General features: G+C 34.0%; 2 protein-coding genes across 4 annotated transcripts in view; one reads left to right on the forward strand and one right to left on the reverse strand.

The window, feature by feature from the left end:
- Nucleotides 1-24858, reverse strand: part of LOC133194155 (sodium-dependent multivitamin transporter-like) — a 66612-nt gene that overhangs the window by 5283 nt on the left and 36471 nt on the right. For all 3 annotated transcript variants that reach the window (XM_061330146.1, XM_061330145.1, XM_061330147.1), the window contains exons 7-12: nucleotides 11254-11327; nucleotides 10669-10806; nucleotides 10145-10280; nucleotides 9772-9860; nucleotides 7853-7965; nucleotides 902-972 (exon numbers count right to left, since the gene is read on the reverse strand). In XM_061330146.1, the coding sequence (XP_061186130.1) occupies nucleotides 902-972; nucleotides 7853-7965; nucleotides 9772-9860; nucleotides 10145-10280; nucleotides 10669-10806; nucleotides 11254-11327 (621 nt within the window). The remainder of the gene's footprint in view (nucleotides 1-901; nucleotides 973-7852; nucleotides 7966-9771; nucleotides 9861-10144; nucleotides 10281-10668; nucleotides 10807-11253; nucleotides 11328-24858) is intronic.
- Nucleotides 11617-24818, forward strand: LOC133194148 (uncharacterized). Its single transcript, XM_061330129.1, has 9 exons — nucleotides 11617-12069; nucleotides 13584-13789; nucleotides 14063-14159; nucleotides 16395-16575; nucleotides 17818-17903; nucleotides 18963-19756; nucleotides 20945-21084; nucleotides 21730-21917; nucleotides 22934-24818. The coding sequence occupies exons 1-9, from the start codon at nucleotides 11904-11906 to the stop codon at nucleotides 23728-23730; spliced, it is 2655 nt and encodes an 884-aa protein (XP_061186113.1). The 5' UTR covers nucleotides 11617-11903; the 3' UTR covers nucleotides 23731-24818.

Genomic DNA, 24858 nt, shown 5'->3' on the forward strand with positions numbered 1-24858 from the left:
CGAAGTCCTTCACCAAAATGGGGTCATCTCTATATGAGTGAAAAATTCTCGAACGAGACAAAACACAACAATCAATCAGTCTTTTATTGTAATATTTTCTTAACGGAACAATATATGAACTTTTTTATATCATTTCCTTTCGTTAAAACCCCATACCAATCATCCCCCATATCAATCTGAAACACAGATCCTGTAACTGATAGATTTTATGGAGTAAATATGTTCTTTGTGTATACAAAAAAAATGCATAAAATTTATCTACTGGACAGGTGAAATTTTTTACAAGGGTGAGAGCAAACCATCAATTGTTGCACAGATGATATTACAGGTACACACAGATGCCTGACTCAAATTAATCTGGGTTGGGATTCATGAATTATTTTAAGCTTACATACTGTTTATCAGCTGATTTTTTTGAGCAGCATTACATTTTTAATATTGCACACCTGACACCTAACATTTTTCCAGCACCAGCTGTGACCTTAACTTTGTTAAGACAAACTTATTTAAGTGTAAATCCAAAGCTATATATATTGATTTTTATCAGAAAAGTTTTTTTCGCCAAGTTAAACATTATTATTTATTTAACAGAACTTCTAATTTAAAATGTCCCCCCCAAAAGTGTTCCACGCTTGACATTCTTATAGTCATTATTAAGCATAACTTCTATGCTTAATCTTTAGGAAATAAAAATAAAATAAGTCGCAGAAGAATTTGAACTGGAAGTTGTAATATTATAAATGTTTAATAAGAAAGACAAACTATGAAGCATTGCCGAGGATATTAACCATTCAAATTCACGAAGGTTTTCAAAAAATACCTTCCTTATTAAGCTTTTTTTTTTATCATTATGACCCTACAGCCAAAATAAACATAAAATATAGAAATAAATATGTCTTACCTTTAAAAGAGTGCCTTTAACATTGGCAAGTAATAACGCCATACCCGTCGTAATCATCGAGACAACTACCACTATATAAATGAAATGTATATATTAATGGCCATATAATGAAATATTCTATCTGTGCTTGTCTTGTTTATTTGCCTTTTAAGCGCTAAGCGAAGCGCAAAGCGCTTAGTGGCATCTTAATACTACTTCCGTTCGCGATCCAGCGCCACTAAGCAAGTAAGATAACTCCACTGACTCTTCTAAAAATATGCAACTGGAAATCCCCGACTCTCTTTCGGCTATTTTGGTCAAGTACTGCGTTACGCGCAGTTCTAATTATAGATGTCAATAAGAGAGATAGAGAGTACGAAATCCGCTCCTAGTGGATGAGGGCGGTTCTTATTTCTTTACATTGTAGTTCATTTAAAAATTATGTAGGCACACACCACTTGTGTAACATATAGCTAACAGTTACTATAGTGTTAATTCGAAACAGTTATAAAAAAAAAAAAAAAAAACATCTTTGGTGCAAATATCTTAATAAAGGCTCATAATAGGTCATGCTATGCAGTGATTGATTACGTACATATTTTTGATATTTGAATACGTACATATTTTTATAACTCAGAAAATTGATTTACAGTGTACTTATGTTCTATATAATCTATATCTATATTAACTAATATTTCTTCTTCTAGACCCTTATTTCAGACAATGTAACTAAAAACATGTCTTTTTATTATCATCCTTGCTCAATGTACAGCGCTATCAATGATGTTGAATTTCGCATCTCAGTACCAATCAATAACAGACTGGAATGCAGTCATGGACTGTCTATACTCGTGTTGTAATCTATACGTGTAACACAGATAAAAAAAAATATTATGAAATATGGGGAGATAACGAGCCGTATTCGAGCTCAAACGTCCATTTAACCTTACAAAATAGGAGCATAGCAAACAGAACCTCTAAAATTATGTAAATAATTCGCAAGGAAAGGCAGTTTGCGGCTGTACGCAAAGACTTATAAATGAAAACTAATTTCGCGGAAATATTTATGACAAAAGTGTGCAGTGCGCAAGATATGGTGAAAAATGCAAAACCTTAATTATTTTCAGTATTCCGTTTCACCGAACACACCAGTGCAGTGGATATTTTATTCCTATCAGGACGCCATTGAATGTACTTCTTATAATATCCTTTCTATACAATCGTAAATTTATAACTCGCTTATGAATATGCAAAAGAAAAAAAATGAAATATACTAAAAAACAATTCAGACAAAATATTTAGTTGTTTTAAGATCTTTTATTCTTAACTTTAATAAATATGTTATCAATTAGGAATTATTTTATCGAAGCAGTAAAAAATAACGTCTATTTTTAAGTGCACTTCTTACAAATAAAATCACAGTCAACAGCCAATCTTCAATCTGAAACACTCATGAACACAGAATGAATTTATTATTAACATTTATCACCAGAACATTTTTAGCTGTCAGTGTTGCACATAAATGAGAGAAATAAATCAGCGACATTTACATGTGTTCATAATTGATCAATTTCCAGCAAATGTATAATGTATAGTTATGTGTATAGTCTGAATTTTGTTGGAAAACTCGTCGAACCCCCCCCCCCATTTGCTTGCAATTTATACGCAAAGCTAAATTTTATAGACTCTTAGGGCGATGGAGAATGGTAGATGTTGAATATAACTAAGTGTAAACCGAGGCACCTCAGGAATCCAAGAAGACGAGCGTCGAACCTTTCAACTTTTTATATACAGAAATATTATATATAATTTTAAAAGTCCTAATTACAACGACTTTTTTGTTTAAAAAATGTATTCAGATCCACCTAGGAAAACACATAATACACAAAATATGCAATCCTGAAACCAAGCGCCTACGTTGAATACACCGCAATATCCATCACTGTGGGATTTTTAAAAGCTTATCAAAGACTCTTTTAAGACACAAGAGAAAGAAGTGCTCTTGAAATATTTTGCCTAACATTGACCATGTTAATAAAATTTAAGAGAAATGTGATTGTCTTATTATATTTTTATAGATACTTCACTGATACGAAGTACTGTGGATAAGCCATTTTAATTTGAAGTTTAGCAAATTACGATTGGCTCGAATTTCCTAAAAAAAAATTTCTCTTTTTCTTGTGTAATGTCTTTTCGAGAATTTTTCACTCATATTGAAAATACACCACTTGACTGAATTTAGACCTATGGTCGGCACTTATGGCCTTTGAGCAGTGAGGTTCTTTTTTGTACTAACACCTACTGTGACACGGAACCTCGGTTTATACAGTCTCGTCCAAAGAATCGGTCTTTACCTCCCTTTGTGGATTCGAACTTGCGTCGTATGGATAAATTCGCATAAATGCAATGATGTTAAAAAAAAAAAAAATAGAAGCGAGTGCTGCTCATAACTACAAGCTAACTCTTAAAGGAACGTCCGGGCGAAGAGTAAATTTGGATTGTGCAAATTGCTCCAAATGAACGTTTTTCCATAATAACTTCTGGAAATGCCATTTAACACAAATAGACTTTTTTCCATAACTGCAGTATTGCTCTTTCGTGCGAAAAAAAAGTAAACTTATAAAAATGAAAAAAAAGTAACAGACTTGCTTGATGAAAATGTATAATAAATTTCACTGTCTTTGTTAAATAACGACGTATAACGACGCCATGTGATGACACAGTCTCGAACCTTCAAATCTATCCTTTTGCGGTTTAAAGAGGCGGATACAAGTTTTATTTTAAAGTGAATATGTATCAACAGCAGTTGCACTGTCAACATATTACTTATTCCAATACAACAGACAATTTAAATTCAAAATAAATTTGATGAGTTTCAAATTGCAAACATTGCTTAGCGCTTCCCAGTACTTTCAGTACTTTGATTATAATCTGTGTACAATGTATTTACTGTTGATCAAGCATTGAAGCGTCATACCTTGCCAATTTTTCTGTTGTTTAAATGTGTGCACTATTTATCACGTACAGAAGCATCACTATAACTATTTTTCTGTGTATAAATGTTATTACGTAATATGTATTAAGCAAATAAAGAATTAACAAACATGCTGTTTTAAGTACTGTACTGAAGTACTGAATTAAAAAATGTATTAAGGTACAATTAGTGTTTAAAAAATATGGCATTCTTTGCAAAGATTTTGTTTCTTTATACTAGACTTTGACCCGTGCGTGCACGGGTTGGCATTGTTATGAATGCATCCATGTGCATATCGGACATTTACAAAATAGATACATCGACACATTCATATATTGTAAGGTACTTTTGAAATAAACAATGAATGTGAATATAATTTTTTTTTTTTTTTTTTTGCAAAATTGTTGCGTAACAGTGTAGCGCAGAATGGGTTTGACCCCCAGTTAGCTATAAATCAAGTCATGAGTTCGAATCACGCCGGAGCTTACATAAATTTCACCTTTCCAAACTTTAATAAAAGAAATTATGGATATTTATTGAAAATATGACAACAACAAAGAGTTGAGCACTGCTGATACATATCAAGCAAAGTAATGAAAATGAAGAAATGTGTTTAGCTGGTATTTTTACACAATTAGTTATTAAACTAAAGGTGTAAAATTTTTTGTAACAATTTTAACACTGCAGGTCTCAACTTGTTCAAAATATGACCTCATACTATATACTGGTATTTTTACACAATTTAGCAGATGTGAAGCAGAACAGATTATCTTGCAAATACCCCCCCCCCCCAAAAAAAAAACATACTGGTTGTTCAAGAGATCATAATAAAAATTAAGAATATCAAATGTACTTTATATATGATATAAGAAAATGCTCTCATGACTGTCTGTTTTGATAAAAATTAATGTAATATCCTTGAATTAGTAATATTTTGAATCGATTCGATTAAAACAAAAACCTCGGTTTTTGAATAATTTTGATTCGATTTTTGGAAACAAAATGTTTGCTTCAGTTCTGTTTAAACCTGTTATAGTTATTGAAAATTCGAAATAAATATTAACCAATTTGAAAGTTTTTTTCATCTTTTATGACTCAACAAATGTAATGTGTTTTACTTTTTAGCTCACCTGAGCTGAAAGCTCAAGTGAGCTTTTCTGATCACATTTTGTCTGTCGTCAGTCTGTCTAGCTGTCTGTAAACTTTTCACATTTTCGACTTCTTCTCCAAAACCACTAAGTCAATTTCAACCAAACTTGGCACAAAGTAATTCCTTATGTGAAGAGGATTCAAAATTGTTAAAATGAGTGACCACGCCCTTTACCAAGGGGAGATAATTAAGAAATATTGAAATTTTTTGGTAAATCTTTAAAAATATTCTTCTCAAGAACTATTTGACCAGGGAAGTTGAAACTTATGTGGAAGCATCCTCAGGTAGTGTAGATTCTAAATTGTTAAATCATGACCCCCAGGGATAGGGTGGGGCCTCAATGGGGGTTGAAATTTTACATAGTAATATATAGGGAAAATCTTTAAAAATCTTCTTCTCAAGAACCTTTTGGCCAGGAATGTTGAATCTTACGTGGAAGCATTCTCAATTTCCTTTAAATCTTCTCATGACCTTTCATGACCCCTGGGGGTACGGTGGGGGAGGGGTATCCATGGGAATATTTATAGGAATTTTTTTTTTAATGAATTTTCTTTTCCAAAACTACATGACCAGAGAGGTTTTCTGAAATGTAACCACAACCACAATGGGAGAGGGGGGAACAGAATATTTACTGTAAATTTTACATATAAAAATCTTTGGAGAAAAATCTCAAAGTTAGAATATGTATCAAAAACTTAATATAAAAAACTAAATTTGTACAGATATTTCTGATCTGTTAAAGCTGTTTGGTTTGGAGTATTTGACCATAGTTGCTCAGGTGAGCGGTGTGGCCCATGGGCCTCTTGTTTATACTAAGTATGAAATATATGGGAAACATAAATTATCATTATCTTAGATAAGCCAAGCAAGGGTATCCTAAGTAGGAAAGTAGGAACTTGAAGGTACTTCTTGCTGCAATAATGAAGCCTTTTCCTGGGGGGTGGGGTACAACTCTTTTTGGATCATACAATATCATTTCCATTTTTTAATTGAAATCATACAATGTAATCAGGAACATTTTAAAATAAATGTTTCTAATGTTATTATTCAGAGCATAATTTTTTCCAAAATATTTAGTAAAGTCTGAGTTTACCGCAAACTTTAAAGCTTACTGACCTTTACCGATTTTATTTTGGGACAGCCAATGAGAATTTGGGAGGGGATCTTGAATTGAATATGGGAATTTTTCTTATTTCATACGTAAATAATGCAGGCAAAAATAAAATAAATACCTCATAAACATTTATATGTGTTTAGTGATAACAAAAATTAATCTACTGCAGTATTAAACGTCATTACATCACATGAGAACTGTCATGGCTGCTGAAGAAGACAACTTGTTTTCACGCTGGTGTATTTTTTCTTGTGGCGATTTAATAAAACATAAGTTTGTTTGCTACGATTAAATATAATTCATTTCATCATTGAATAAATATTTTTACGATCTTAATTTTGTCCCACCTCATAGTTTTGAGATTTACTATGCATGGATTAAATTTTACAAACAATCGGTATTTTAGCAGCATTGATAGAATGAACTGTACGGGCCGCAAGGGCTGACTTCAGACTTCCTATCAAGCGTAGTTACCACGACAACCTTTACATATTTAGAAGAACAGGCTGTCCCTTCTATATAACGTACCGAAGTTCAATAACAATAATTTACATATTTCACCCACTTTTTTTAAAGTTACAGAAATTTTTGGAGGTGAAGTTATAAAATTCAGCAGTGAAGGTAATAGTGAACATGGCGAACAAATTCAAGTTGCAATCATTTAGACACATTTCAAATTGAAAATATCGGTTATATTGACGTATTTAATTATTTCGATTTATTTCAAAGTTAAGAAATGAAAATAATGTTATTGTAATTTTTGGCGGAAAAAGAATACCTACTTCACTAAGATGTGATTCTAGCTGGAGTTGTAAACCCCCCCCCCCCCCCCATTTACCCTCAAAAAAGCATAAAAGAAAGGAAGGATAAAATAAAATCGGGTAGTTACATTAATATTGCTCCTACTATCATGAGCTTTTTGCCTCCGTTGAGATGACCAGAGACATAAATAACATATAATGTGTCTTCGAGATGGCAAATGATAACCCACGTGGCCACAATATCACACTTGCATGGATAAACTTAGAAACGATAATACAAATACGTGTAAATTTTCATTGGAAATTTGCTATAAATTTTGTTCATATATATTAATGATTTCTTATTAGAGAAAATTATAAAACAACAAATATATATCTACTTAGTACAAATTACTTTTGTCTTCTCTGATTTGAACACCGTGATTTAGCGTGAATGTAATACGCACGCGCAAGATTGTAAAATCCAAAAAATCCAGATGATTTCCGGAATTTTCTGAGGAATTTTCGTTGATTATTAATTAGCGAAGCTTAACAGAGAAAAAATAAAAACAAATTTGTAATCTTCAAGTACCAATGATGTTTAAAATATATAAAACAAACGACAGTACTCCTCCAATTTATCGGTATTAAAGGCCAAAAATTCGAGTCTATTATTTTAATATAGTGGTATAGATATGTTTTCTTATATCTGTAAGGTGTTCAGGAAATGTAAATGGACTCTTTATAAAATAGTTAGACGAATTCATGATTGTAGGATTCAGATTGAATAATTCAACATAACTTTAAAGTCCTCAGATTTCCATATTGAAACACATAAACAAGACTGATTTTTAATCAGTATTTCTATTTGTTACACACAATGTCTTTAAGATTGTACTTAAAATATGTGCATACCAAGTTGTGCAGGATTAACATTCTTCACCAAAACAAAAGGTCTTTACAGAAATTTTACAATAAGAAGTTGCTTTGATACCTGTTAGTTTGGAGGCGATGGTTGACTTCCTCTCTGATAATTTTCTCCACCTTTTTCTGATAATGTCTTGTAGGGTCATAGAAGATAATGCTGCATACCCACTAGACACAGTACTAAGAAAATAAAAGAGTTAAAATGATATATGTACGGGACTAGATAATGACCATGGAAATCCCATTTCAGAGTATATCTTAAGGTCTTCGCGTTTACGCTTACTGCTTAAAGCTGAACACGATTCGTAAAAGGCAGACATCTATGTTTGTCCGCCATATTACTCTACATTTCCCGTTAGCTGAACGGTCCCTACATATGTAAGCCATTCACCTGGTCTCGGTTCAGTGTAATCAGTGTTCACCGGTGTGGACGGACTGCTATTGAGAAACTCTTGGTAGCGACAAAAGTAACTGTGTGCTTCTTCCTCGGGAGTCGCCCGCGTGGCGCAGTGGTTAGAGCGTCTGCTCTAGAGTCGCAGAGTAAGGAGTTGATCCTTACGTCGCGGGTTCGAATCCCACTGTGGGACCTGGAGACCAGTCCTTCGGATGAGACCGTATAAACTGAGGTCCCGTGTCGCAGTAGGTGCTGGCACGAAAAAGATCCCTCACTGCTCAATGGCCGTAAGTGCCGAGTATAGGACAAAATTTGCTTCTCTACACCGGCAAGTGGTGGCGTCTCCATATGAGTGAAAAATTCTCGAGAGGGACGTTAAACAGCAAACAATCAATCAATCAATCTTCCTCGGGAGAAGAGAAAATAACCAAAGAAACTTAAATCAGTTGCACAGGTCAGTGAAGTACATATACAAACACGCGTAAGTTGCAATATATTGTAAACAAAGGTAATGTAAGATAACCAACATGGACACGTGTCGTCCATTCGACTCAGATACCCATGACAAGAAAGCAGTCAGGTGTAAGGAATGCGAAGGGTATATCCCAGTTCTGATATCGGAGATAGGAAAACTAATATGGCGTATGCCTTTTTATGAGTCATGTTCAGTTTTAATATGCCTAACCCAGATTTATCACAATACAAAACAACAATGGTCTGCACTCAAATTTGCCTTATATGTATATAATATTAAAAGGAAATCGTCAAGTTATTAACGTCCATATTTATAAAGCAATCGTTATAAGGTTCAATAAAAAGGGCATTAACAATACCAATGGCTTCACTAGGGGCATTTCATGTATTTGGAGAAACTGATCCAAAAAAAAAAATATTGTACCATGTGATCATGATCGGAGATTATCTATCTGAAAAGAACAACATATTAATCAGCAGATCGAGTATTAACATTGACGGTAGCGGTAGCTGATTCAAGATTCCTTGAAAGAGGTGCCCAACAGGCCATGGGTCTGGTGAAGCCCTCGGAAGCTCAGGTTTTATGTCTTTTAAATCAATTTTGTGAGTTATCTTAGGTATACTTTATGTACAATTAAAGCAAAATCTAAAACAAACTGAACTGATTTTTTCTTCTTTACTAAATTTGGGTCACAAAAGGGCTCCTGGGACCCCACCAATAATTGATTGATTGATTGATTGATTCATATTGTTTAACGCCAAGTCGGCAATATTTCAGCCATATTTCGGCGGTAAAAAAAATACGTTTCGGTTTGAAAGTTTTAGTTTTGGGTCTCTTTGGCAGCCCTCAGTGAGCCTACCTTTTTTAAAAAACTACAGAAACGATCTTTTGGGTGCCAAGGTTGTTTTAATCCTTGACACGGGGTACTATTTAACTTACCAAAAATTGATGCGGGTCGTCTTTTTGAATACAGAATGGTTCGAATAAAGCTTAGAGTCCTTATATATGCATAATTAGTGTTTCTTGGCCTTTTTCAAGGTCAAAACACTTATAAGAAAAGAAAATTCAGAGTTATATTTTTATAAATGGGGATGAGAGGGAGTGTTAAAATCTTTACCTTAGAGATGCACAGAAAAGACCAGCAATGAAAAGTCCTGTCATTCCAGGGTTTTCCTGAAATATCTCCGAAACAAGTGTAGGCAAAATCTGTATAAAAACAAGACACCATTCACTCCTAACATAACCGCATACCGAAATACCATTTCAAAATTTAACTAATATAACTGAATATGTCCTTAAGGTGTGATTTTTTTTCCAGTTGCTTTAAACACCTATTAGTTCAAAAGAATTTATATTCAAGAATGAAAGATTTTCCACAAATAAATACTGGTTTCTCATACCACATTTTCTATAGTTTTATGCCACACTGAAAAAAAAACTTCAAAAACTTCAGATAACAACAACAGCAAAATAACAACATATACTAGTACCTGATTTGGATTGCCAATGAATTTGGATTTTAAAGGATCACATCTTACTTTGACAAAATAGGCATAAGCAACTAATCCCATGCTTCCCGCCAAAAAGAAAGTCAATACCATTAGTGGAGCAGCAATAAGAAACATTCTGTGAAATAAAAGTGTTATATTAAGCACAAAGTTTTCATCACTTAAATTGTCTTAAAATTCTTTTTAATGTGTCTTCCTGAAAAGCTATTACACGATACAGAACAGATATTGCAAAATGTCTAATCAGAATTTTAAAACAGAAAAAAGCCCATATGAATTAAATGGCCAAAAGTGAAATTAACATTTATACAGAAACCAAAAATGTAGGAGAACATGTATACATGGATTGAGTATGAAGGTTTTTTTTCTTCTCAAAAACTGACCGTAAGAATTGATAAAATAAAAATTGATCTTCTAAATGAAAGCCTGGCTTTAAATAAAAAAGCAGAATAACTATTTGTGAATCAATGAATAAAATAGAACTATAAAAACAATTATAGGGGTACTTGTAGGCTTCCTTTATTGATGGCATACACCCGATTCTTTGTACTGAGGACTGGGACAAAGGAAAGGCGAAAAGCTTGGCGATGTTTCCAATGACAACGTTCCACAGAGTGTAACGGAGGGTGGGGTCCACGCTGAAACTGAGGAAAGAATTGAGGCCAATTTATATGCGTTGACTGCCTCACAACAATGCTTAATCTAGTGGAAACACACACACAGACAGACACTCACAAATCTAAATTATGTTCAATTTTGCTGAGATTTGCAGAGGTTATCTGACAGATGTTTGTGTGGGGTGCTTTGATATTTTTTGGGGGTGGCGGAGAAATTTCATTTCCAAGTAAATTCATCCTCAAATGTAAGTTAATAAATGGACACTAAACAGTTATGTGCATATCTGTTCATACTTATCTTAAGGTATATTGTTGAAATGAAAAAAAAAATCTTTCTATATTGCATTTTACTTCAGAGTAGGAACCTTTACATTCAAACTAAAAAAATAAATATGTTCTTGCTCATCAAATTAGATGATGCGTAAATGAGGAAAATGAGTAGATTCTCTGCTAAATAAATTTGTAAAAACATACTTCCATATATTAAGCCTGTCTCCTTCCGAATTAACACGTAGAACTTCGGATCCACCACCAACCTTCATCGATCCCTATGTAAATAAAACACTTAAATTTTTAATACCGAATTTCAGTATTTTTTTCTTTATTTTAATTTTTTTTCAAAAATTAATCTATTTCCATATCTATTGTCATATCATAATGACGTTAATTTCATCTAAAATTTAAATGAAAGTAGTTTAATTAATACGTTAATAGAAGGAATGCCTGCTTGATATAAAAATTGTAAAGAAGCAAGTTTCAAATTTCTTAATATTTATTTCCTTTAGCCAACTGGCTCATCAAAGGAACAAGTACATTAAGAAAAATAAGTTATTAAGGTGTTTCGCTTCTGACGAATTTGAATACACCGCGCAACTCGAACTGCCGGAAATTGGTCTGAATGTCGTTTTAATAAAGAATTCAGTATGACAGAAAAATAATAGTTTATTTTAAGTAATTATAATAATTATCCGTAGAAAGTAACATAATATTGATTTTTGTGCCAGAAGAAAACATATAATAACTATTTTATATTTCGCGGAAAATTAAGACATGTGAGACGGATTACGATAATGTAAGTAAAAAGCAGACGTGAAGTAACGTTCGGCGCGTAAACTTTGGTTAAGATGGTGAAACCAAAGTACAGACGCCATGGGTTCGTTTCGAAAACGAAGAAGGAGAGATATGAAAAAGTATCTGCAGGGCAATTGACCCGATGGATTAGGGGAGCTATTCTTAGAGACCACAATTACTCCGCCAGTGCAACTCCTGTTAACATTGATCATGATCAAGGTTTGTATACATACGTGTATCATATCTAAAAAAAAAAAAACCAGTTTGCACATCTGCATCTATGTTAGATCTATCTTAGAAATATTAAAGGAAGGCACATGATGTCCATTACAGTGCGCCGTTCTAGTCCTTATAACATTTTAAGTCATAGGCCTATATGTTAATTTTTTTTATAGTTTAACCTACATGTAATAAATATATATAAGATATATATTTTTTTAATTTACTTTTGCTGTTCATTGCTGTGGTTCAAAGATTATAAAATGTTAAAGCTTGATGAAATAATATACTCATTTGATCCCTTCACATTGTGATGGAAAGTTACATTACAAAACAGATTGACACAAATTATGCAAAAATGTATGAAAGGTGAAATCTCACAATATTTATCACAATACTGAGATGCAGTTCCAGTGTATCATGATACATAGCGGATGATTAATGTTTTGTAGCTGAATATGGAATTTATTTCACTAGTGGGATAGGATTTTTTTTTATATTTTCACAAGTGTCTTTGAAAACACAAATGAAAATCTATTTTTAAAAAAAAATCCTGTCTCATGATTGAAATAAATTCCATATACAACTACAAAACATTGAATTTTCTGTTGTTACATTTTCTTTGATTTTCCCTTTACCTTTATTCATTAATTGTTTGTATTTTTGTAACACAGTGTGAATAGGCTGTGTCATCATGTATGTGTGGTTGAGATGTCATAGCAAATAAGAGATTGAAAACAAATAAAATGGATTTCAACAACATATTTGGAGAAACTTTGGAAATCTCTATCAGCAAAGGTGGATACAGGGCCAGCCCCCCCCCCCCCCCCCTTTTGAATTTTTTGTATGTAGAACTTTTATGTCCATTATCCTAAAATCAAGGAAAAAACATCTCTTATTTGTAAGAATTCATCAGTTTCCAGGCACCCACCAGGGCTTTGCCCTAGACCCACTGGGGGTCAATGCAGTACCCCATACCCCCTGCCTTCTACTGCGCCCCGCTGTTATGCAATTCCTGGATCCGCCACTGATCAGGATGGTTTATTTATCTTATAACAGGTCCAGGACTAAAAATAATTACTTTTTTTTTCACTGGCCACTCAGGCTATCGCTTAAATTTTTACTGGTCAATTTTTTAACTCAGCAGTCTAGTACTTTCACTGTCACATTGGGCCAGTAAATTTTAAAAAGACTGGCCCAAAACCATAATAATAGAAATAAATTGTTTATATTGTGTTACTTCTTAGTAAAATGGAACAAAACAGCAGAACTTGGATGCACAACCCTGTCAAGTTAACTATCCCAACACCATGAATGCATGAATTTTGTTATGCATATATGCACATGCTAAATAGCATATACTTACATCTTAAATGTCAAAAATATGCTGTATATCGGCACTATGAACTGTTGTAAGTGTATCAAAAGTAGTCAACTTGTCAGCATGTGTAGATAGTAAAGAACGTTATGTGTATCCTGGTGATAATTTTTATTTATTCATTCTTTATTAATAGAATTGCCAAATTTAAATATACTGGAAAGAGAGGAGGTGGTGGATGGGGGAGAAGTGACTACATCTGAGGATTGGAAGGAGGGAAGGAGAGTGGTAGAACTTGGAGTGTTAGCTGAGGGCTTGCGGGGATGTTGTAAATGTGGCTTACCATTGCAACTTTCACACACAATTTCTGTACTGACACATGGTTTAGCTTCTTTGTTAAAGGTATAAACTCATAAATTTATGTCCAGTTAGTTAGAAAACAACTTTGAAAGCTTGAAAGGTTTTTTTTCATGGATTTTTCTCAATGTAAAATAGGCATTATTCCATGTCCTTATTAAAAGTTTTGAAAGGTTTTACAATATTTTTTTTATCATATTTGAAATGATGCATATTGAAATTCTTTTTTTCCCCAGCATTTGATATTCATTAACGGTGAATGAATTTATTACAGTGACCTGTAACTGGGGATTCATTGGTTTTACATTCACATTTCAGGTCTGTTGCAGCAATACAAAGTGTAATCATATTAACCATGTAAAAACGGGGAAAAAACATGGAAAAGTGTGGGATGTAAATACAAAACTATCAGCAGGTGAGAAGTTTCACTTACACATCCCCTACATCAGATACACATATATTAATTTTTGTCAGGTCACAAGAGCCTAATTAAATTTTAGCTCATTTTTGTACGTATAGGTTTTTCCCCATTGTTCAAAGATTTCATAAGTGCCACTTGTTTTGCATGAACTTGAAAGAATTTATATATATATATATATATTAAATGTTTAGTTCAGAATAAAAACTTGTTGAGAAGCCATTTTTAACTTATTGAAGCCAGAGGCTCATTTGAGCTTTCTGATCTAAGTTTTTCCATTTATCTGTCTGTCTGTTAACTTTACAAAATTATACCCCTGCTCCAAAGGAGAGGGGGGTAAACTGTTTTACCCTTGTGTTTTTAGCACACTCTTTGTTATCCCCTCGCGCAGCTAGTTGCGGAGAGGATATAGCATCGCTACTGTGCATATATGTGTGTGTTTGTGTGTGTGTTAGTGTGTCCGTTACAGCTTGTTAACAAGATTTAAGGAGAACCTTTGTACTATCAAATCTCAGCTTCCACATACTTATGTGGGATTGTGAAAGGACAAATCCTATTCATTTTCAAGTTAATCAGTGAAATATTTCTTTAAATATTGCGTACCTTCAAGCCCTGAAATTTTATATACGACTTGACAATACTCACTTCCTGTTAATCAAACTGGTAAATTCGGATCGCTTCGATAGACTCGCTTCAGTAAGTTCTACTATGTATTTGCATATTTATATTGTCATATTATTGTGCGTATCTTGAGACAATCTGTCTGAATTAAAAGTGTCATCTCTGACACTGAGTAATTGAAATAATTTGATGAACGTTGCAGTTTCATTATTAAATTTCCACATGTGTCTGTTTACAATATAGAATTTATCCTTATTTCTTCTGAAAGCTATAAAGACATTTCGCAAGTTTCATTGACCTCTCAACACTGACATATTGTTATTTTTCATTACGAAAAAATATTGCTTCCACAGGTATTCTCAGATTTTATCCATATTGCATAGGTAAATTACTGAAACTTAGAGCATACGTGATATGTTTCTGCTAGGAATAAGGGAAACTGCCCAATTACGTATGCATGTTATGCCCCCACCTCTCCCCACCAATATGATATGCACTTTTAATTTTTGTTAAAAATGGATCCCCCATCCCCCCCCCCCCCCCCCCCCCAAGATAATATCAACTTTGACTTTTGTTAAAAAATTAATTAGTGTTGCAATACATTTTATGTACTTTACCTTATTGTAAACTTTATATAGTAATAGTGGGTGCCCTTGATAACTAGGTGATTGTATCTTTCTTAACATCCCTCTTGAGAATTATTCTCTCGTATGGAGACATTACCATTACTGGTGAAGTTCCTCTGTGAGGGGATGCTCCACTTAGCGGTGCTCTTGTTTTCGCATGCCATATGGTAAGATTCATTTTTATACGAATCAGATGTCTACTTCCTGTTTATCCATGCGTCTGTCCATACCAAATTTCTGTCGCAACTGAACTTGTGTATATACAGTAAAACTCAGTTATAGCAAAGTCCAAGGGACCTGTGAAATTACTTCGCTATATCCGTAATTCGTTATATCTGTATTACGAATTTGTTAAAGTATATATATTGAATTTGCAATTCATTATAAAAATTCATTATAAAAAATGTAATTTTTATTATTTTTAATCTCTACGGGACACAAAATCAGTTTGCTATATCTGTAAATTCGTTATATCAGAGTTTGTTATAGCTGTAATATTTTCTTAGGATTTGTTAAGAATTTTGCTGGGGATTCCAAAAAACTTCACTATATCCGTAAATTCTCTATATCTGTGTTTCTACATGAGAACATATATTTACATCAGAGCAGGGGTATTACTAGTGAGCATTGGCTCACAGACTTCTTGTTTAGATTTGTTCTCTGAACCACTGGACTTAACAGATTTTACATAATGCAATAGTACATGGAAAAAATCTTTAAAAATTAAAAATCATCTTCTCTGTAGAAGAGCAAAGCCATATAACCGTATTAATCATATTGATATTGAATCATCCCAATGTTATGTAGATCAATTTAAGTTTGGTAGCCATTACCCCTTGGGGGTTTGAGTACAGTATGGATCTTTTTTTTTTTATTTCCTGGGAATACAGAGAAAAATGAGACTCGGGTGAGTGTTGTGGTTCAAGAGCCTCTTGTTTTAATTAGATTGATATTTTTTTTTTCATTTTTGAATTTGTATTTACAGCAATGGTACATGTTGGCATTGGTGTAACTCAAGTTAACAGTCTCCTTTCTGAGCTGAATATACCACCTGTTAGTCATGCCATGCTAGACAATAGACAGAAAGAGATTGGCAGAGCTGTCCAAGATGTTGCTGCAGAGTCTATGTCTAATGCTTTGCAGAAGGAACTGGGAATGATGAATGAGTGTGTATACAATATAAATTCAGTTTAAAATCTCACTTTTTAGCTCAACTGAGCCAAAGGCTCAATTGAGCTTTTCTGATCAAAGGGTGTCCAGCAACCATGTGTAGTGGTCATCTGTTAACTTCTCACATTTTCGACTTCTCCACACAAACCAATTTCGACCGTACTTGCCTCAAAGCATCTCTGGGTAAAGGGATTCAAGTTTGTGCAAATGAAAGGTCAGGATTCAAGTTTGTTCAAATGAAGAGTCATGTTTTCTTTAAAAGGGAGATAATTAATAATTAGAGAAAATTTAATGTTATGTTTTAAAAGTCTTCTTTAAGAACCACTTGGCCAGGAAAGAGGAAATTTATGTGAAAGCTAGCTTCATTACATAGTGTAAAAATCATGACCCCCCAGGACTAGGGTTTTTACAAAAGGTGATCAAATTTTATTCAAGAATATATAGGAAAAATGGTTTTTTTTTTTAAATTAGGTTGAGACTACAATAGCGGATTAGAGTTTTATAAAGGAGTACATAAGATAGAGTTGCAAGATCACACTAAATCCTATAAATTACTAACACATATCTAAGATGTGAAGAGTAGATTTTTAAAAAAAAATTATTAGCACTGGGGTTAGAGTTGAGCCAAAATCAGAGCAGTCAAATTTTACATAATGCATGTGTAAAGGAAAAAAAACCAGCAGGACCATGTTGATCATATTTATATTGAAGCATCCCAATGTTGTGTTGATTAAACTTTGAATAAATCATATAACTCCTTTAGTCTACATTTTGGTCCACCGCATGGAGTCAAAATATTTATAAAAAATTTAATTTTGGTTGTAACGCATTATTTGATTGGATAAAAAATTTTAGTTTTTATGGTATAACCTGTGTTGCCTACGTCACAATGACTTAATGTACGTCAAAAACGTATCAATCCGCTTGGTGTTACTTTTAAAATATGTGCAATTCGAAGGCATTTCTGAAGGAGAAATTGTCTTATTGATTTAAAAAATTAAATTATAAGGAGTGAATTTAATAGCTACATATACTGGTATAACTTGGGTTGGAACAGTTTATGACTTTTTATATACTGCTTCGCAGTTACTAGATATACTTATAAATGTTAGTTTTAGTCATCTACTGCATAATTAGTGCTGATAAATATGCAGATTGTTATGCATATTAGGGAGGTGTTCTAAAGGAGACAGGTTCACAGGCTAATAACTGATGTCTGTTATTTAACTATCTTTCAGAGAGATGAATGAAAAGGGACTAGTTGTTGCTGTAGATGCTGGATGGCAAAAACGGGGAAGTGGAAAGACATATGATAGTTTGTCAGGTAAAAATAGACAAATTTTAGGAAAATGAAACAAATATTAATGCATAGAGTGATTTATTTTGGCCTGCGTCCCCCATGAATTATGCATTAATTTTGCTCAGGACATGATTCCAATAAATATGTATGCAAACAGATGCAGTAAAGAATGGGTGGAGTTAAAGCCCTTTGGATCTTTTTGCAATTCCTCTACCAAGCTGTAAATGAAGTGAATCCAAAATATATTGCAAGCAATAGAAAGAGTTACGTATACATGGTTATATTAGGTAGAACATTTGTACAAAAGCAAGGCCTTTTGCCATGAATCAAAATTGAAGCAACGATACATTAGTGTCGTCTTCCGGAATTTGGCATGTACCCGGAGTGGTTTTTAGGTCACGTAATCAAATTTATAGGAGGTGGGGCTATCGATCGGCATCATTGTTGACATCTCTCTCTCCCTCTCTAGAAATTCGAATATGTGTATGGCATATTGCAGCGATGTCAATATGACCCTGATTATCTATTGATTATCTATTGATATTCAAGAAATCTTCAGGCACCATGCCTTCGATATTTATTTAGTTTACCTCAAAAAGAGTGTTTTAAATCCACACCTGTACCATGAATACATGGTTAAGATATCGGGGATTTATATGATAGAAAGAAAGAAACATTTTATGAAAAAGATACATGTATCCCAAAGTTCAACTGTACATTGAAATTTTAAAATATTCTTCCAAAGAACAGCCATTAGTAGTCATGTATAGATACAAGCATGCTCAGGTAAAGCATATTCAATTTTGTTTGAACTATGGCCCCAAGGGGGTAAGATGGAGCCACAAAAAGGGATATAATTTTTACATGGGAATTTATAGGAAAAAACTCATTAAGGAAGAGCCTTAATGAGTCAAATCAATATGCAAGCACTCTCATTAGCAATATTAGGTGAATTTTATTCAGAGGAATAAAGAAAGGAAAAACTTTTGTATAGATTATCTTCTAAAGTGTGATAACCCATTGGCATTGTTTTGAAATTGGGTGTTAAATTTTTCTTTTACTTCAAAATATGTACTTTTTTAGGTCATTGTTCCATGGTTGGCCCTCTCTCTGGCAAAGTATTGTCATATTCTGTGAGGTCAAAGAATTGCAGAGTATGCAGTGTAGCTGAAACAACCAACAAGAATCCAGCAGCCCATGAGTGCTCAAAGAACTGGGAGGGAAGTTCAAAGGCCATGGAGGCAGATATGGTTATTGAGATGGTAGAAGATTTACAGAAAAGTGAAGGAATAACCATTGACGGAATCATAGGAGATGAGGATACCACCACAATAGCAAGATTAAAAACTAATGTCAATGCTAATATCAAGAAGTTGTCTGATAAAAATCATCTGAAGAAACTGTTTACAAACTCTTTGTTTACCTTGAAGAAAGAACATTCATCTCTAACTTTGTCTGTTATAAAGTATATTCAAAAGTGCTTCAGTTACTCCATAGCACAGGGAAAAGGAAATGCTCTTCAAATCCAAGAAGACCTCTCATCAATACCATACCACATCTTTGGAGATCACGAACACTGCTCCGCACGGTGGTGCAAGTTCATCGACAACCCTAACCTGCGCTACAAGTCTCTTCCACAAGGAAAACCGCTCAAAGATAGGTTCCTTCAGGATGATCTCAAAGAAGTTTTCAGTTCATATGCAAGTCATTCTGATCGTCTTTCATGTTTAGGAAGCACGCAATCAAATGAGAGTTTTAACAGAATGGTGTCTGCAAAAGCCCCAAAGACCCATCATTACAGCTCCTCTTCAAGCCTCAGATATAGAGTTGCTGCGTGTGTAGCTCAGAAAAATGAAGGTCACAGATATCTTATAAAGGTATGTTAATTTTTAGCTCAAGTGAGCTTTTCTGATCACCCGTTGTCCGTCATCCGTCTCTCCATCCATCTGTAAACTTTTCACGTTTTCAACTTCTTCTCAAGAACCACTGGGCCAATTTTAACCAAACTTGGTACAAAGCATCCTTGGGTGAAGAAGAGCTTAAATTGTTAAAATGAAGGGCCAAGTTCTCTTCAAAGGGGAGATAATCAAGAAAATACAAAAATTGGGTGGGGTCATTAAAAAATCTTCTTCTCAAGAACCACTGGGCCAGAAAAGCTGAAACTTATGTGGAAGCATCCTGGGGTAGTGTAAATTCTAAGTTGTTCAAATCATGACCCCCGGGGTAGGGCAGGTCCACAATAGGGAATCCAAGTTTTACATTGAAATATATAGTAAAAATCTTTAAAAATCTTCTTCTCAAGAACCACTATGCCAGAAAGGCTGAAACTTATTTGGAAGCATTCTGGGGTAGTGTTGTTTCTAGATTGTTCAAATCATGACCCCCGGGGGTAGGGCTGGGCCACAATAGGGAATCCAAGTTTTACATTGAAATATATAGTAAAAATCTTTAAATATCTTCTTCTCAAGAACCACTGGGCCAGAAAGGCTGAAACTTATTTGGAAGCATTCTGGGGTAGTGTAGATTCTAAATTGTTGAAATCATGACACCTGGGGGGTAGGGTGGGGCCACAATAGGGAATCCAAGATTTACATTGAAATATGTAGTAAAAATCTTTAAAAATCTTCTCAAGAACCACTGGGCCAGAAAAGCTGAAACTTATGTGGAAGCATTCTGGGGTAGTGTAGATTCTAAATTGTTCAAATCATGACCCCTTGGGGTAGGGTGGGGCCACAATAAGTACTACAAAGGGGGGGGGGAATCAAGTGAAAAACAGCAAGGCCAATGGTAAAAAAAGGAGCGAGTTTAGTCCCAAGTTAGAGCTTGGGGCGGGGCCAAAGTAGCCGTAGTAAAGGTGACCATCAAGGCCCATGATCCATTTGTTTTATAATGTATGTTGTTTGCATTACATATATTCCTAACAATATTTCTACTGTGTGTACTTTTGTTATGTGAGAATATTAATCTCTTAGATTTTAAAATTCTGCAAATTTTAATCAAAAGCAGATTAATGAATGTATTGCATATTTAGTTGTACATAATGGATTCTTATATCCTTATTAAAGGTGAACAAGAAATTAGGCCTCTCTCCTGGCTACTATACTCGAAGACAGTGCATTCTGAGGGATCTCCAAAGAAAACGACAGAAGGCCATTTCAATGACACAGAAATTTAAAAGGAGAAGGAGAGAATTGAAAGCCAAGAGGTACTAGTATACTTTTATTGTCATTTGTCAGAGTGCAACAAAACTCTTGTCTAACTGAAAAGTGAAAACCAACCAAGGACAAGTGGATGTCCCTGCTGATAAGTATATATTTAAAGTGAGAATTGAAAAAAACTCTTGAATCTTACTAAGATCTATTGTTTTCTGAATCACCAAAGATTTATGCTTGTTATAAATAGTGAGTCTCTTCTGGTTGCAAATTGTCATAAAAAGTTTGATATAAGTATAAAATTAATGAAGAGGACATTTTCTGGAATGAATCAACCAGTGGTTTGATAAATATTTTTTTCCAATTCATTTGGAGGTATATTTTTCGCTATATTGTTGAATATCTATTTTATATTGGAAAAGTGAGTCATATGGGACAAGCAAAATCTTCATTGAGATGAATGGTTATGCTTCATATTTATTTGCTTTGCCAAGTGGTCACTGAAATTTCTTTCACCCTGTAATGTACAAAATTGTGGTTTAGAATAGCTTGAAACGTTCTATCAGAACTGTGCAACCAGTCTTTACTAAGTAAATTTTTTTTATTGGCTGTACATCAGGTGAGTGTTTATTTTGCTAGGCCTCTTGTAAGACCTCAATTTGGAATTATTTGTTTTACAATATACAACTTCTTTACAGAATTCAAAGTCTTTCTACAAAAGAGACAAGGGAAGGCGTCAGTTATTTGACAGGATGTGATCTCCACCATGCCTCGGACATTGATGAAATTCCAGCTCCAAAAACAATTCCAAAGTATGATCATCTTCCTTCAAGTCAGTTGTTAAATGCTGAAGAGATCTATTTCGACTTGGAAACTACTGGACTCGGTAAGAACCTAAATGAGTTTTGAATGTCTAGTCAATGCTGATGGTTATGGCACTCTTCCAGTATTTCTTCTATATGCATGTCAAAGGAATAAACCCAGCATTTTGTAAACAGCAAGAAAATTTCTAATCTGTTTGTCACAAAAACCACCAAGAAGTGTTTATCACAAGATATGGGAATCACGATCAAGTAAACAATTCTATAAAAGAAGGATCTATCATGTTTTGCGGTTGAATATGATTGAATATGATATTCTATCTCCAAGCCTTAGCAGCAAAACTCCATGACAACACTTTCAGTCATAAACAATTGTGATATCACACCCATGTAATCTCAAAATTTATTTCCTGATTGATATCCACCAGATGTATGGGAAGCATATGCAAAAGGAATGTATGAAAACATGATTAATTTCGAAGATTTGAGACACTCATATGACCTTTTGTAATTGGTCCCTGTCCACTGTCTGCCATGTGTAAACTAATAAACATTTTTAACTTCCTGAAAACTATATGGCTCCCCCCCCCCCCCCCCAATGTTTGGTATAAAGCATCTTCAGAGTAAAGAGGAATTTAAATGTTATGGCTCTTGCACCTCAGAGGCCTGTGGGTGGGACAAAAACCAATGAAACTAAATGCACATAATTTATACAGAGGTAATATATGTTTTTCAAAAATTATATATTTTCTGTTGCTAATATTGAATAAAAGCAAATGCATATTTTGAAATGGCATAAAAGAAGTTTTTAAACCTCTATGATTCTGGTATTGGTAGTTGAGCATGTTTTATATCATTCTTTCAAAACTTTACTTTTCCTAATCTGACAACACTGAATTAAAAGAAAATGCATACTCTGAAAGAGTTCAAGCATTTTCGACAGGAGTTAAGGCTTGGGGAAGAGGGGCACTAGTATTTCATTGTTTCAAAATTTTTGAAATAGTGCATATATCAATGGATTTGTTTGGATATTTTATGTTTTGAATTTCAAAAACTTGAATATACTTGTTTTTATTTTCAGCAAGGGATTCTCATATTGTGCAGTTATCTGCAGTTAGAAATGATGAGGTATTCAACAAGTACATCATTCCAAAAAAACCAATGACATCAAAAGCTACAGAAATAACTGGAATACAAGTAGTCAACAATAAAATGTACCACAATCATGAGGAAGTTGAGACAGTCAGCATTAAAGATGCTCTGATCCAGTTTATGGACTTCATGAAGATGTCGGGTCCAGATGTTGTTCTAGTTGGGCATAACTCTAAAGTGTTTGACCTTCCTGTGCTCTTCAACATTTTGAGTAAACTAAACATTTTGGAGACATTTTCATCTGCAGTCACTGGCTTCATTGATACAATTCCTCTTTTCAAAATGACACATCCAAACCTTTCGTCATACTCGCAGTTACACCTCTTTGCAGAAATTCTACAAGACAAATACAGTGCGCATGACTCATTACAGGATGTCATAGCCTTGAAGAGATTGGTCGATCATACAGGACCCTCCCATGAAGTCAAAGTTGCTGCATCCTTCACCTTGAACTCTGCCGTTGCCGTGTTTCATCACAAGAACACAACAAAGCATCTAATGAGTACACTAAGGCCTTTATTGGACCAAAAGGTAATTTCGAATGGAATGGGAAATAAGATTGCCGGCAGTGGACTCTCCTTATCCCACTTACAACTTGCATATCAGAGAAATGGTAGGGAGGGAGTGCAGGATGTGCTGTCAGAGATAGCTGATAATAGTGTGCGTGTGACAAAATCTAAAAAAATCATTGATTCTGTTGCAGATTATTTCAGGTCTGAGCAGTAATGCAGTTATTTGTTTGTGAATGTATGATGTTCTTTGTATGTTATTGTTTGTTTGTTTGTTTTACGTCCCTTTGAGAATTTTTCACTCAAATTGGAACCCCACGAGTTGTTGATGTACTAGTAATGCCCCCGCTCTGAGCACTGATGTGAATATACCCTCTGATGTGAATATACACAAGTTCAGCTATGGACAGACACAGGAATAAACAGGAAGTTGACACTGGATTCGTACAAAAATGAATCCCACCAAATGGCATGCCTAAACAAAGAGTGTGCTAAGATTTCAAACATCTCCGATGAGTAGTTGCTGAGAAAACTGTGACGAAAATTTGTTATGCATGGTATTGACAGACGCACAGATAAACAGGAAGTTGAAATTGGATTCGTACAAAATAAATCTTACTATATGGCATGCCTAAACAAAGTGAGTGTTAAAACTTCAAGTATCTGCTATAAGTGGTTGCTGAGAAAACTGCGACAAAAATTTGTTATGGACAGACAGACACACAAGGATAAAACAGTATATACTCCCTCTCCTTCGGAGTGGGGGTATAATTATGCAATGCACTGTTGTATATGAAACATGTTTCAATGTCTAGTGTTATTGGTAGTTTGTAGTTGAACAAAACATTTTCTTTCCATTCAAAATAAATCCAATTTAGAAACTGAATTGACAATGATTTATTGACCATACATGAGAATCTAAATTCTGTTCATTGATATTTATTGAAGAAAGCTATGTGCATAAATTGAAATATGCACAAATGAATATGAAAGGACATACTGCAAATGTATATTGTGCATGCACTATACTTGGTGGTGATTAATTTTTCAACAAGTCAAGCTAGGTTTGATTTTGGCACATTTCTGATTGTGTACCAATAAATATACACGTCATAAAGTTTGTGATGTTCTTGATATAGCGGAAGCAGCTTTCTGTCAAAGACGATAAAAAACCTTTATGTTTACAGTATACAGCAGTGCCATTAAATTTTTGTATGTTACATGTACCGGTAACAATTTGAAATACCGATAACTATCACAATGTCTGTAAACTTTTCACATTTTTGATTTCTTCTCAAGAACCACTGGACCAATTTCAACCAAACTTGCCACAAAACATCCTTGG

The sequence above is a fragment of the Saccostrea echinata genome, unplaced genomic scaffold (assembly GCF_033153115.1).
Source record: "Saccostrea echinata isolate AGI-Se365-2 ecotype Australia unplaced genomic scaffold, CSIRO_AGI_Sech_v1 ptg000028l, whole genome shotgun sequence".
NCBI lineage: Eukaryota > Metazoa > Mollusca > Bivalvia > Ostreida > Ostreidae > Saccostrea > Saccostrea echinata.